This window comes from Plasmodium chabaudi (genome assembly GCF_900002335.3).
Source record: "Plasmodium chabaudi chabaudi strain AS genome assembly, chromosome: 10".
Classification (NCBI taxonomy): Eukaryota; Apicomplexa; class Aconoidasida; order Haemosporida; family Plasmodiidae; genus Plasmodium; species Plasmodium chabaudi.
The window spans coordinates 492,483-506,723 of record NC_030110.2 but is presented as its reverse complement, the minus strand read 5'-3'; the positions used below and the strand labels follow the sequence as shown (position 1 = coordinate 506,723).

General features: G+C 21.5%; 2 protein-coding genes across 2 annotated transcripts; both read right to left on the bottom strand.

Annotated features, from left to right (window-relative positions):
- Positions 1-13: 13 nt before the first annotated feature.
- Positions 14-5,366, bottom strand: PCHAS_1012000 (conserved Plasmodium protein, unknown function; the record flags this gene model as incomplete). Its single annotated transcript, XM_016798305.1, has 2 exons — positions 14-254; positions 358-5,366. 2 exons carry the CDS (start codon positions 5,364-5,366, stop codon positions 14-16), a joined length of 5,250 nt encoding a protein of 1,749 aa, XP_016655534.1.
- A 1,380-nt stretch (positions 5,367-6,746) lies between these two features.
- Positions 6,747-13,604, bottom strand: PCHAS_1011900 (conserved Plasmodium protein, unknown function; the record flags this gene model as incomplete). The annotated part of the gene is made up of 1 exon (XM_016798304.1): positions 6,747-13,604. One exon carries the CDS (start codon positions 13,602-13,604, stop codon positions 6,747-6,749), a length of 6,858 nt encoding a protein of 2,285 aa, XP_016655533.1.
- Between the last annotated feature and the right edge of the window lie 637 nt (positions 13,605-14,241).

Here is a 14,241-nt window from a genome sequence, read left to right as displayed (position 1 = left end):
AGTATGTTAATAATTATTTATATTTATGTTTTTTATATTTTTGAAACTCATTAATAAAGTCTAAAATAATATTATTTATTCTTTTATTAAAATTATTGGACAATAAATTATATAATATTAAATTAAGTTCATTTAAATGGGCTTCCACATGTTTGTTAATTTCGTCATATCTTTGGCTCTTCAATTTAGTTAACCCATCATAAATATCGTTAATGTTATATAAATTAAATTGAATATCGATCCGTATATTGTACCTATAAAAAAAATAATAGATATATGTAAGCGTCCCAATGGGCTTACTAGATAGTATTATTTTTGTAAGCATGTATAATTGCATGAAATTGTTTCAGCTTTTACCTTGACTGGACTATTGTTAAAAGCTCCTTATATGTGTAAATGTCTGAGACTGTTTGTTTTAAAAAGTTGTCTTTAATTTCGAGTGAGCTCAAATAATTATCCAAATAATCAGTTTCCTTTTTAGAAAAACAGATGTAAAAAATAATAATTATCAACTCAGGTTTAAGATCCAACGGATATGCATTATTAATATACTGTGTTATTATATAATACCACATAGTATTTTTAATATATGGATTTATATAATTTTTTAATATATTTATTAAATTATTTTGTTTAAGAAAATAAAATATATTATAAAATTGGTCTATAACATTTTGATTATTATATGTATTTCCTAAAATACGATTTAATTTGTTTAATTCATTCATATATACATTTTTATTTCCGGTGTTTTTTTTTTTATTAAGAGTATTTAAATTTTTCATAAATTTTATTCGTAATATATATTTTTTTTTTTTACACACATTAGATAGTGAGATATCTTTTTGTGAAACACCATCATTATAAAGGATATTATTTTCATCAACAGTAGAGTATTGTATCGTGTGGTTTACTTCATCATTTGGTTGGTCGTTTTGACCGTCTTCTTCCTTTTCTATAGTATTTTTTTTTTTATGAAAATATTGGATATATAATTTAAGCTTGATTTTTTTCATTTTCTCAAAATAAAAAAGTAAATTATTCTTCATTTGATAGAGTTGTTCATCATATGAGTTAAGAAGTAGATTATCAATATCGATAGATGGTGTAGATTTTTTATGCTCGCTATATGTATATATTCTGTTTACTTTGACATTATTTAATATTTTTTTCTTTTGTCTTATTGTTAAACATTCCTTAAGCTGAGTCTTTGTCTTTATTTCGGGCATACTAAATTGGAATATGTTTTCATTTATAAATATTTCATATGTTTCTACATTTCTTTTTTCAAATAAATAATTATAGTAATTAATATTTTTAGAAATATTTTTTATACTATCATATTCTTTTTTATCGTTTATGACGTAGTTAAAAAATGAAGGATTGCAAATTATAATTTCACTTTTATCATTAAAGCAGATAAAGGTATCTTTATTATGACGCAAATAATCAATATTATAATTACTAGAAATAATGGAATTGTTTTCCTTCGTTTTTACAAAATCATGATGATCTATTATTATGCACTTTTCATTGTTAATCGTTATAAATACTTTATTTTTAAAATGTGCTGATTTCATATTATTTATTTGCTTTTCTAAGTGCTTATACTTTTCTTCATATAAATTTTTTATTTTTTTTTCGATTTTTTTTTTTAATTTTCGATAATTAAGATATGTGTTATAATACATAGTAAGATAATCATTGTCAAAATATTTATTTATTTTTTCAAGATATGTACTATATATATTTAATTTATTGTCTTTATCATATTTTATATATTTTTTTTCATACTTTTCTCTTTGTATTAAATAAAAGTTAAAAAAGCGGTTCTTAAGTGAGTCTGAAATTAAATCTAGCTGTTCGCCTTTCATAAAAAATAAATATAAAACATCAAAATAATTTAAATTATAGGACACATTATTATAAATATCCATATAACTATTTATTAATATTGTCTCATTCAATTTTTTATGTTTGTAAATTTTGTGAATATCATACGAATTTTTTATTAAGTTGTGAAAAATTGTGTGATCATATTGTGGAAGTGCTTCGTCCCCAATGTTATTATCAAAAGAGTTGAAAAATCGTTTTTCTCTTTTTTTTTCATTTGAATTTAATATATTCCCATTTTCTCGTTTATTTATGTTATCTACAGAAGTTTCAACCATTTTATCCTCTACTATGTCCTTAATTTTGTTTAATCTGATCGATATCGCCTTACATATATTATGATAGTATAAATTAAAATAAAAATCATTAATTATAACTTTATTAAATTTGGATAAATTTAAATAGCTATTATTATTTATATTTAAAATGATTGGTATGTCTTCATATTTTTTAGGAATTAAAAAGTAGTTTGTTGAATTTTTAGAAAAATTTTGTAAGTCATTATTTGATAATGTATATTTAGGAAATATTTTTCTAAAATTTAAAAACATAAAATATTTTATAAAATGCAATCTATACATATCATCAGATATAATAGTATAGTTGCTACTTATATTACTTTTATTTTCAATCATATTTTTTTCTCTTTCACAATTTGGAGGGAAGACAAAAACTTGTTCATGCAGTTGATTTATTTTGTTAATTAAATTATTGTATTGATCTAACCTATTTTTATTATATATTTGAAAATCTTCTACAAATATGCTACTTACTGATATATTATATGATGATATATCAACACATGATAAGACAATTTTAACAATATTATTTTTTATTAATTCGGTAAGAATATTTTTTTCTACATCATTTAAATGTGTGTCTATAAGGAAAATACCTTTATATAAATATTTTATAAACATTAATTGGTTCTCATTTTTTGTGTCTATCATTGCTTGGTTATACTTTTTCAATATATCTTTTAATTTATTACACATTTCTTTATTCATTAATTTGAAAGTAGTATACAGATTTTTGGAAAATGACCCTAATTCAACCTTATTAAAAATATAATATATACAAGGATATATTTCTACTATGTTATTTTTTACATTGCCTTCATCGCTTTTACTATTATTATACTTTTCTAAGTTCTCTTTAAAGTTTGTGGAAAAAATAGGCGCACTATTTTGTGTCAAACATTGGGTATCCTCACCATGTTGATCATATTGAATGTTTGTATTGCGTGTTTGTCCATCATTCTTAATACTTTTTTCAAGCGAGGCATGTATGCTTTGTTTAACAGTATGAGGATTGCATTGATAATAAAATTTTTCATTTATATAGTCATGTTTATTATTGGAAGTTTTTGATTTTTCAAACATTTCCAAATTGTTCTGAACGATGTTAATATTTTTGCACAATATTTTTGCCTTGTCATTTGGTTGAAGATTTTCATTTTTTTCAATATAGAATGGGTTGATAATGTTTTTTTTTAAAAATATAGATCCTTTTTTTTTATTATTAATAACAAAGTCTAAATAATCTGAAATATTAAAATTGTATGGGTGTCCCTCTTTTTTTTTTTTTTTTTTAATAAATTTTTTAGCTATATTTATATTTCTTTTTATATCACTACTTTTTTTTTTTAATTTATTCAAATTATATAAATTATGCTCTTTCAAATATTTTATTATCATATATTTTCTGTAATTATTAAATATAGACAAAATGTTTTCTTCATTTTTTTGCATAACATTGTTTTTCTTTCGATTTGTTATACAACTTAAAATAAGAGACTCAAAATTTGTTTCATAATTTGGTAAGTCATGACGATGTCTTAGGGTATTCGGGATGTGCTCATCGTCATAATTTTTATCGCCAAGTTTTAAAACATATTTTTTGTGTAATAAAAATGTATTTTTTTCTTTAGCAAAATTTATGATCATACAATTATTATGCACATTTGTTATCCAAAATTGAAATAACTTCAAATTAAAATTATCATTGCATAAAAAATTAAAGCTTATTTTATTTTGTTTATCATTCAAGTTTAGTAACGAAAATATATTTTCATATATATTTTTTTCCATTACATTATTTTCATAATTATATTTCAAGCTAAAATTATCAAAAAAAAATTTACATTTATAATATCCCCTTTTAAGGGCATTCTCTTGGGGTATGTCATTTAGCTCGTTTACTTTTATACCAATAAGACTTGAAAAGAGATGCCGTAAATTTACAAAATTGTTGTTACCCTCAGAATTATTGTAAGGAATGACCTTATTTTGGCTAATTAAAAAGGATAGTTTTAAAAATTCATTATAGGACAATAAAACAATGGAAAATTTATTATCATTGTGTATGTACCTTTTATAATTAAAAAAACTAACTACGTCTTCTCCATATATATTTTTCAAATGTTCATAAAACTCTTCTATATTAGCATCCTCTTTATCATATAAATATACAAACACATTATTTGTATGATTATTTATTTCTTGATTATTTTCGTTTAATTCGTAAAATAATTTTCCTTTTTGATATATATGTTTTATATAAACTGAATAAAAATATTGAAGATGAAAAAATAATTTTTTTTCAATCTCATTTTCGTATTTAAAAAATATATTATTATTTAAAAAATTTTCTTTATTATATTTATTATTAGACAAGCAATTTAGTATATTGTCTATGTATGCTTTAGTGGAAACAATATTTATAGGGTTACCCCATATATTTAATGTCACATTATTTTTATTTTCATAATTATATTTATTTAATTTATAAAATAAACAAGTTATGTTTGTTACTATTTTGATTAATCCATCTTTTTTAGGATAATTATATATGATGTTATTTTTTAAAGCATTATCTAGTACACATTTAATATTGCTATTGCATACTGATGCTTCCAAATTGTTTCTTTCACTCTCTTTTTCATTACCATTTAATAAAGCATGATCATAGACACAGTTTAATACACGCCATTTTTGTTTTTTCTCTTCGATCCTACTTATTTTATTAAATAAGTTAGATATATAATTGTTATGGGGGCCCCATTTATATTTATTTTTTTTATGAAAATAATCTGCATAATAATTAAAAGGATTGGCTTTGGTTAAAGTGTATACATACTTTTTTTTTTTTAAAAATATATCATTAGTAATAAAAAAAGGGGTTATACTTTTGCTTCTGCTTGTTCTTTTTTCAAATGTGCAAGGGAAAGAATTATTTTTAAGTTTCTGTATTTTTTTAAATCCTTTCCATTTCTTAACTGCCCTTTCTACATTGGTTGTAAAATATCCTTTCCGCCATTTTGAAGCATAATGATTGACCTTAACATATTTAGTCCCTCCTTTTTGTGCTCGAAAAAATATAGTATTATTCTCTTTTTTATGATTAAAAGAATTGCAATTAATATTTTGAAACAAAATCAATAAGAGGATTAATATTAATAAATAACATTCCATTTAATTTGCACAAAAAACTGTATTCTCATGATATGTATGCATATACTAGCAAATGAAATAAAACAATAGAATGCTTGAGAAGTCCCACTATCTATGACCATCTAACAGCATGGACCTTGATATATCTGTGTGTGAGTTTTCTTACATTGTGTATAATCGATTTGGAAGTATCAAATTTTTATATGTATAAACATTGTATAGAGATACTTATATATCATTATATTTGTCTTAGGAAGTAGCCAAATATCATAGATAAAGGGTTATATTTACGTAAAAAAACAAAACAAAATATGCATTTTCTGTAGTATTAGCTAAATAAATATTCAGAATAATATTAATATTATATTCATGGTATATTTCTTAATTTTTTTATTATTTATGATTTATTTTATACTTTAAAATTGTATTACTCATGTTTTGGGTAATGTCATTTTTTCTTTATTTACCATCTTATTTTTATACAATATATTATTCAAATGGATTATATAAATAACATCACCATGATGTATTTTCAACGGATTGTAGAAATTTAAAAAAAAAAAAATACTTATTTTATTATAAAAAAAGAAAAATAATATAACAATAATAAAAATAATTAGTATTACAAAATTTTCTTATACAAATGCTTTCCTCCCTTTCTTCCTGATTTTTTAAATACCACGCATGTATTATATACCTGTAGAAATAAGTATGCAGTGAGGAGAATAATTTGAAATATGTAAAAAATTGTATTTATCTCATTCGAAAACAAAAATAGTAGCCTTAATTCTCTGTATATTTTAATATTAATAAATAAAATATTGAAATATATTTCTAGCCAAAAAAAATCAAAAAAATCAAGTCTTAAATTTTGTGTATATTTAATAAAATTAGACCATATTATGGGGTTATATATAATATAGTAAATATTTTTTATATACATTATTGTTGTTTTTATTGAATATAAGTGTGTTCAAATTTACAATGAAAAATTTGAAAAAATGTAAGTTGTTTGAAATAAAAAAAAATGTCATACACGTTTAAAATGTATATTTGTTAAAATATTAACACAAAAAAAACAGTAATAACAATATCATATATGTATACACATATGATTTTAGTATGCCTTAAAGTTTAAGGACGGTGTAAAAAATACCTTCATAAAATACACATATAAAGGTTAAGAACAATTTTGATTTTTATCGTTTGGTTGTATTTATCTTTATTTTAGATAAAACATATGATTTGTTGAATTTTTTGAAATTATTACACGAATTTTCCTCATTCTGTGTGCATGCATATTTTTTTTCGCTATTTTTTGTATTAATTACATAATTTCATATATCATATAGAATAAAGAAGATATTTTCAAACATAAAAAAAATTTGTAGCATTACTTTGTCATACGATATTAATAATGTTCTCGTTAGTACACTTAATAAATATCCCTTTGTAATAAGTGTAAAATTTATAATAAATTTTAAAGAGCTCATAATTAAAAAACGGAAATTTATAATTTTGTATGTTGGCTTGTTTTGATAGGAATAGAGACGATTTGTAAAAAAATTTATAGGAACACATCAGGAAAAAATATGTGTCTTTTATTCTTTTTTTTTGTTGAACTCCATTAGCAATTCCTATAGTATCTCCATCAGTTTGCCAATAATTTAAAGATTGTTTAAAATAAAAACAAATTAAAAGTAAAAAAAATTGTTTTTTATTTATTTCATCGAAGAAATCATAAGTAATGTTTCCTTCTGTATGTTGAGCTGACTTAAATACTTTTTTTTGTGAATTAACTTGGCTAGCTAATTCGTTATTAATTTTTCTTTTTTTAAGATATTTATTATATGAGTTACTTTTGTTAATATTTTTATCAGATCCATCAGAGTTTGTATAGGATGAAATATCTGGAGATTTTTCATGTTTTAAATTTGAAAAATAATCTGTTATTTTTATTTGATTTTTTATTAACGGAATAGATTTTTTTGCATATTTTTTTTTTGTGAAATTGGAATTTTTTTTTTTTTCAATACTCATTATGTCGTCGTCGGATTCTAACTTGCAGCTTTCTAAATTATCTTCAAAATTGTTGTTATGTGAAGAAATGCCATTTGTTTTTTTGTGTGTGTCTTTATGTATTAACACAGAGGGATTATTATTACTATTACTTCTTCCCGTGCTTATCATTAAAGAGCTGTTTGAAAATTTTTTATCTTTATCAGGGATTTTTAGCGAGTTCATGTTTACAAAAGTATCAGAGAATACAGAATTCATTTTGGTGTTACTATTTTCTTTATGCCCTTTATTTTTTGTAAGGGAATTATTTTTTTTTAAATTAGTATAATAGTTGTATTTGTCTATTAAATTATTTTTAATATGATGATCATTTATTATTTCTTCGTCATGATTTAAATGCAGTAATAATATGTGGCCGCTCAAATAAAAAATAGTTCCTATTAAATTTTTATAATATTTAATTTTTTCAAAATTATTGAGAATTTCGACAAGAATATTAGAAGCAATAAATATGTTGTTCATTCTGAATTCGAAAAGACATAATCTGATTAATGAGTTAATATATATAATAGTAAGATTTTTTGAAAAGCTTATATTTGCACATGTGATTATTAAATTTTTAATAAAATAAAAGGTTTTATTATAAGCATTTACTTTAAATTCCATATATAGATCTATTATATTTAATAAATCTAAACATATATGAACATAATTATTTTTTTCTAATATAAAATTATTTCTAATAATATTTTTATTTTGTGCAAAGATAAAACAATTTGATTCTGAAATTTCTTCAGGTAAATAATAATATTTTTCAAATTTTTGAGCTCGATAATAATATGGATTTGTATTTCCATAATAATTTATTCTATTCCTATATTGTTGTATATTTATTAATATTTCATTTTTATTATTTATATATCTATCTATATATATCTCTTTATTTATTTTAAAATAATTTAATATCCTACAATAATCATTTTCCACATTATTATGGTCAGTTAAGCATTTCTCATTTTTTGAGGAGCATAAGAAATTGCTATTATCATTTGTATTTACTTTTTTGTTCATACTTTTATTATCTTTATATTTAATAGAAAATATATTGCACTTTTCATCTTTTTTCCAAATTTTTATATCACCATTATTAATTTTTTTATTTGACTTTTTATTATTTATGTAAGTTATGACCTTTTCGAAAAATCCATTTCCATTACTATTTTTATTTTTTTTATTTTGGTTGAAAGATATGAAATCATTTTTCTCTAACCCTTTTTCGCTTAAAAAATTGTCAAAACTGTATGAGATATAATCGGATTTATTATTTCTACATTGTTCGCTATTCATTTTGTTATTTATATTGGGGCTGTGTTTTTTTTTTTTGTTTTCACATTTGTTTGAAATACTTGTGTGTGTACCTTCGTTTATATTGCTATCTGCATTAGTGCCAACATTTTCACTTCTTAAATGGGAGTCTTCAATATTTATTGTATCAAAAAAAGTTGTCTTATTATAGCTGCTAACATTTGAAGTGTTAGTAAGTTCGTTATATTGCTGAGATGGTGGTGTATGTACCCCCTTTGTTTTTTCCCCTCCTATTTTGGTGTCTAAATTGGTAGTACATTGATTTTTAGAATATGTAAAGGTATTATTATATGAGGTTATTTTATTTAATTCGGATTTATTTATTATAGAGTTAGACTTATTGCGAGATGAATGCATTTTATTTATAATAAAATTGAAAAGGTTATTGATAAAACTCTTTTTATTATTGCCATTTTTGGTGTTATCACTTTGGTTGTTTTGCTTGCCCCAATTTACATACTGATAAATTAGTTGCTTATTTTTGGATAAATTAAATATGTAGAAAAATTCTTTATATGTTTTAGAAGCATCCAGATTTAACGTGTCTAGAATATTATCAGTAATTGTGTAGTAAGAAAATAAGGTATCATTTGATATGTTTAAAAATATGTATTGATATATTTCTAAATCGTTATAATCTAAATAATTATAAAATTTATATAATATGATTTTTAAGATTTGAATAAAAAATTCTCTTAAATCCATTAGATTAATTTCATATAAAAACATATAGATTAAAGAGAGTAAAATTTTAACTTTGATTTGATGATTGCTAGGCCAAACATCATTAAAATTAAAATTTTTTAAAAATAAATTATAATTTTTTGAAACATTATCTGAAAAATAGTTTGAACAAATATATGCTAAAAATAAAAATTCCAAACAAAAAAAATAGGAATCTTCATAAAAAGATTTGATTGATCTCATCATTTTAGAATCATATAAAAGATTTCGAAATTTTTCTTTATCTAAATGTTTTATATGATTTTGTAAATTTTTTCTTTTTAAATTTGTACTAAGAAATAATTCTATTTTATTTATTATTTTTTTTATAAAATTATTTAAATTACACATATTTTCAGTATAATTGTTATCATTTGTTATGCCCTCTTTATTAAATGGATTATGATCATATATGCTCAAATTTTTATTATTATAATTTAAAAGATAATTATCATTATTATTTAATGTGATTTCTAGCAGATTAAGAATAAAATTAAACCCTTTTGTAATTTTATTTACATATAACTGTTCGTGGATATTTAAAAAATCATAACTGTCTATATCTTCATTGATTAAAAAGGGAAAATTATTATTGTCGTTTATATTGTCTGGTATTTTATTATGTATGGAGGTTTGTCTTGTACCTAAAGCATTCCCGTCATTCCCATGATGTGTAATATGATTCTTTTGAGAAAAGATAGTAGCGCTCATACTATTGTAAGCATAACTATTTATTGCATTTTTAAATTCGTTGTTATATGTATAATAATTGTTATTATCAAAGTATGTTTTTTCATTTTGTTTTAATATTTCTGTAGAAAATAAAAAAGAATTATTTGCCTCGACCATTTTGCTTTTATTCTTTATTTTATTATCATAATCCTCAATTTTGATCCCATACTTTAAATCGTTTATATTATTAAATGAGTTCATGCAATAGTCATTATTTTGATATACATTAATAATATCTTTTGCAATATTTTTATTTGCTTTCCCAATAGTATTATCATGATTAATATTTGTGGGTTTAGTAAAATTGAGAGGATCAAAGGGAAAATTATTTTTTTTTTTGAATTCCATATTGATATTATTTCTTCGATCATTTGGTTTCCCTTTATTAAGTTTGCTATTGTGCATATCATCATAATTGTTTTCAACATTTATACAAGCCGAAGTAGTATCATTTGTTTTTCTATTAGATATATTATTAGTAGAAGAAAAAAAAAGACATGAAGAAAAATAATTTTTCAATTCATGATTATTTGAATATCCACTGACTTTAACATTATCATTCATTATAATATATTTTGTAATAAACTCAATTTTGCTACTTGGAAAAAAAGATAAATGCTTTAATAAAAAAGGATAATTATAAAGCATATGACAAAGGTGGATACTTACAAGAGATAGCAATTTGAAAGATGTAGGATTACATAAATATTTCTTTAACAAAATAAAGCATTTATAAAATGTCATACTTAAAATTTCAAACGATCTTAATATGTTATTTTTTTTTAATTCTATTAAATACATTTTGTATAAAAAGATAATTTCTGATGTTAATGAAAAAGAAAAATCAAAATCGATTATAACTAATTTATATGCTTTATTTAATAAGTTGCATTCTATATATATATTAAATAAATTATGTTGTAAATTAAAATCTTTTGTTGAAAATTTATATATTGCTACGTTTTTATATATATCTGTCTTTTTATTATATATTAGATTTTGTATGGCACTTTTATTATATCTTTGTGATTTATATTTTTTATATAATATAATTTTTTTATTTTTTAAATTTTCACCTTTTGTTTTTATATACAAATTTTGAGTTAATGTTAAATAATCACTTTTTAAATTATTATAAAGATAATTCAATCCTTGTATATCATTTAAGAATTTTAAAGTTGGATCATTTTCGTTTGGTCTTAAGTTTGTTCTTTTTCGTCTATTCTTTTTTAAATTATATAAATTTTTTAAGCTTTCAATAAAATTAAATATTTCTATAAATGTATATCTTCTTAATATGTAAAATATATAAGGCTCTAAAATATTGTTGATGCAATTTTTTAAATTTGAACAAGGTAATGCATCAAACATGAAAGAAAATATATTACTCTGCTTTGTTAATTGGGTTGTTTTAATATATTTATTTAAAAATGTGTATAATCTTTTAAAATATATCCTATGATTTGTTAATAATTTTTTTTCAGTTGGACTTTTCGTCTTGGGTAATAACTCATTTGCTGTAACTCTAGTAGACCCAATTTCGAAACAGTTTGATGATATATTATTTGTTTTATTATAATTATAAAAGCTTAAATTGAAATTTTTATAATATTTTTTGTTAATATTATAATTTTTTCCTACTACCACAAATTTATAAGTGTCTTCCTTTTCATGATGATCAATGGAAACATCCGCATTTTCGACCTTGTCTATTTTTTGGTCGATTTTTCTGCACTCTTTTATATTATCATTTTTACAGCTCGTTTTGTGGGCAGGCTTAAATATGCTTGTTCTCTTTTTAAAATGCTTATCATTTAAATTGTCGTCTTTGGGACGAAGAACTGTATTTTTTTTTATTCCCTTTTGTATGGAGGTACATAGATTACTAGTGTTGCTACTTGTAGCTTTTCCCTTGTGTAATTTGACAAACTTGTGATATAGTTTAACATAATAATAATGAAAAAAATTAATTTGAATTAAATAAATAAAATTAATCATTTGAACGTTTAAAAAAAAGTTATCATAAAATTTCATATTTCTTGTTGAACATATTATATAAAAATAATCAAACAAGTTTTGTAATAATATATAATTATTATCTAATATGATATTTGTAATATTTCCACATTTATTTATTTTTATAAATTCAGCTAAAAATGTATTTTTCTGTTTATCTATTTTACATAAAATGTTTTTACTAGGAAATTCTTGATTTGCTATATCATCTTCTGAATTAAAATATGAAGATATTAATAAATTTTTTATACACACAAAAAAAAATATTTTAATCATAAGTTGTTTATTTATAGTAACATTAAATAAGACATTTAAAAATTTAAACCAAAAAAAATATAAATTTTTATCATTTTCTTTGCATATATAGCTAAATAGTCTTTCTATAGTAATTGAATGAATAAAACTATCATCAAATGTTTTTATATTTATAATACATTTATTTATCATGTCATATTTTTTGTCTCCATAAACTTTTTTAGTGCACATATGAATAAACTTTTTGTATTTTAGATTCTTCCCCTTGTTTACCAAAATATCACAAAGACTACAATTCCGATTGATATATCGATGCAAGTAATTGTAATGATGACTGTTTGTTTTTGTTTGCTTTTTTTTTAGATTAGCTTGGTTTGTTGACGTATTTAATTTACGAACATTTTGATGATTGCGTGCTGGAATTGGCTTAAAAAATTTATATATTGGTATCGTTCGGGTTTTATCAGCTTCCTTCAAACTAGTATTATTACTGCAGCTATCATTATTGGATCCTTTAGTGTGATAATAAGGGCTTGAAGGAAAAAATTTATTTTGCAATTTTATTTCTTCTCCCTTGTTTTTTTCTTGTATATGTGTGTAAAAAGAATACAAATCATGGAAAATATTAAAATCTTTAGTTTTTAAACAAAAATTGGATTTTACAAAATGTAATAATTTTTTATTCAATTCTATAATATTTATTTTATTTTTCACTTGAAATTCTTCATTTAATTTACAATCAAATTCATTTGATATATTTTCTGAATAGCTATTTTCATCATGGTTGAGATCCTTTTCACATGTCTCTGTTGTTTTGTTATTACTTTTGTTTGTATAACCTTTTTTATTTTTTTTATTAATAAGATTATTATTAATATCATTAGTAGAAGATATTAAACTATTTTCTGTATCTTTATTAAGATAATTCCATTTTCGAATTTCATTTTTTTTGATGTGTGTCAAATTATTATTCTTACTAATTTTTCCTTTATTGTTGCTACTATTATTATGGCTGTTTTTTTTTTTTTTAGTATCATCAGTATATATTTTATTCCATGTATAAAGGAAGCATCCAAATATGAAAGCCTCCAATTCGATGTCTACAAAACTTACTTTGCATTTTCTTTTTGTTTTGTTGTAATAACTCATAGGCTCGTTTTTCTCGTATTTTTCATATGTTATATAGTTTTATAACCCTTTGTTTTTTTGTGGGGTTTATACAAAATATTAATTATAATATTTTATACTTTTTATATATTTTCTTCATATAATAAGTTACTCCCGACACGCAGTACATATATTATTATCATTTTATTAAATTCATTATATCATTATATGCCCATACAAGCATATGCAAATATATATGAAGCATGTGTGTGTGTGTGTTTTATATTAATTATGGTATTTATAGCTTAAAAATTTTATGTTTTGTCATTTTTCGCTTTAATATAGTAAACACCAAATATAGCAATATTTTCTTCCACAATTTGTTAAGTGTAAATGATGAAGCAAAAAAGGTAAGAGAAAAGCCGAAAAAAATATATATAAATAAACGAGAGAAACTAATTAAAAATATGATATAATAATGTATATATTCTTAATAATATAAAAATTTCATATAAGTACAAACACAAGCAAGCTTGTAAAAAAGGGCGATTATATAATAATTACAATGTATATTAAAATAGGGAAATACCATTTTTCAAAAAAAATATAAAATAAAAAAAAAAACAGCTTAACTACTATTCGCAACAATTTTACACTTTATATAATGCACTGAAAATAT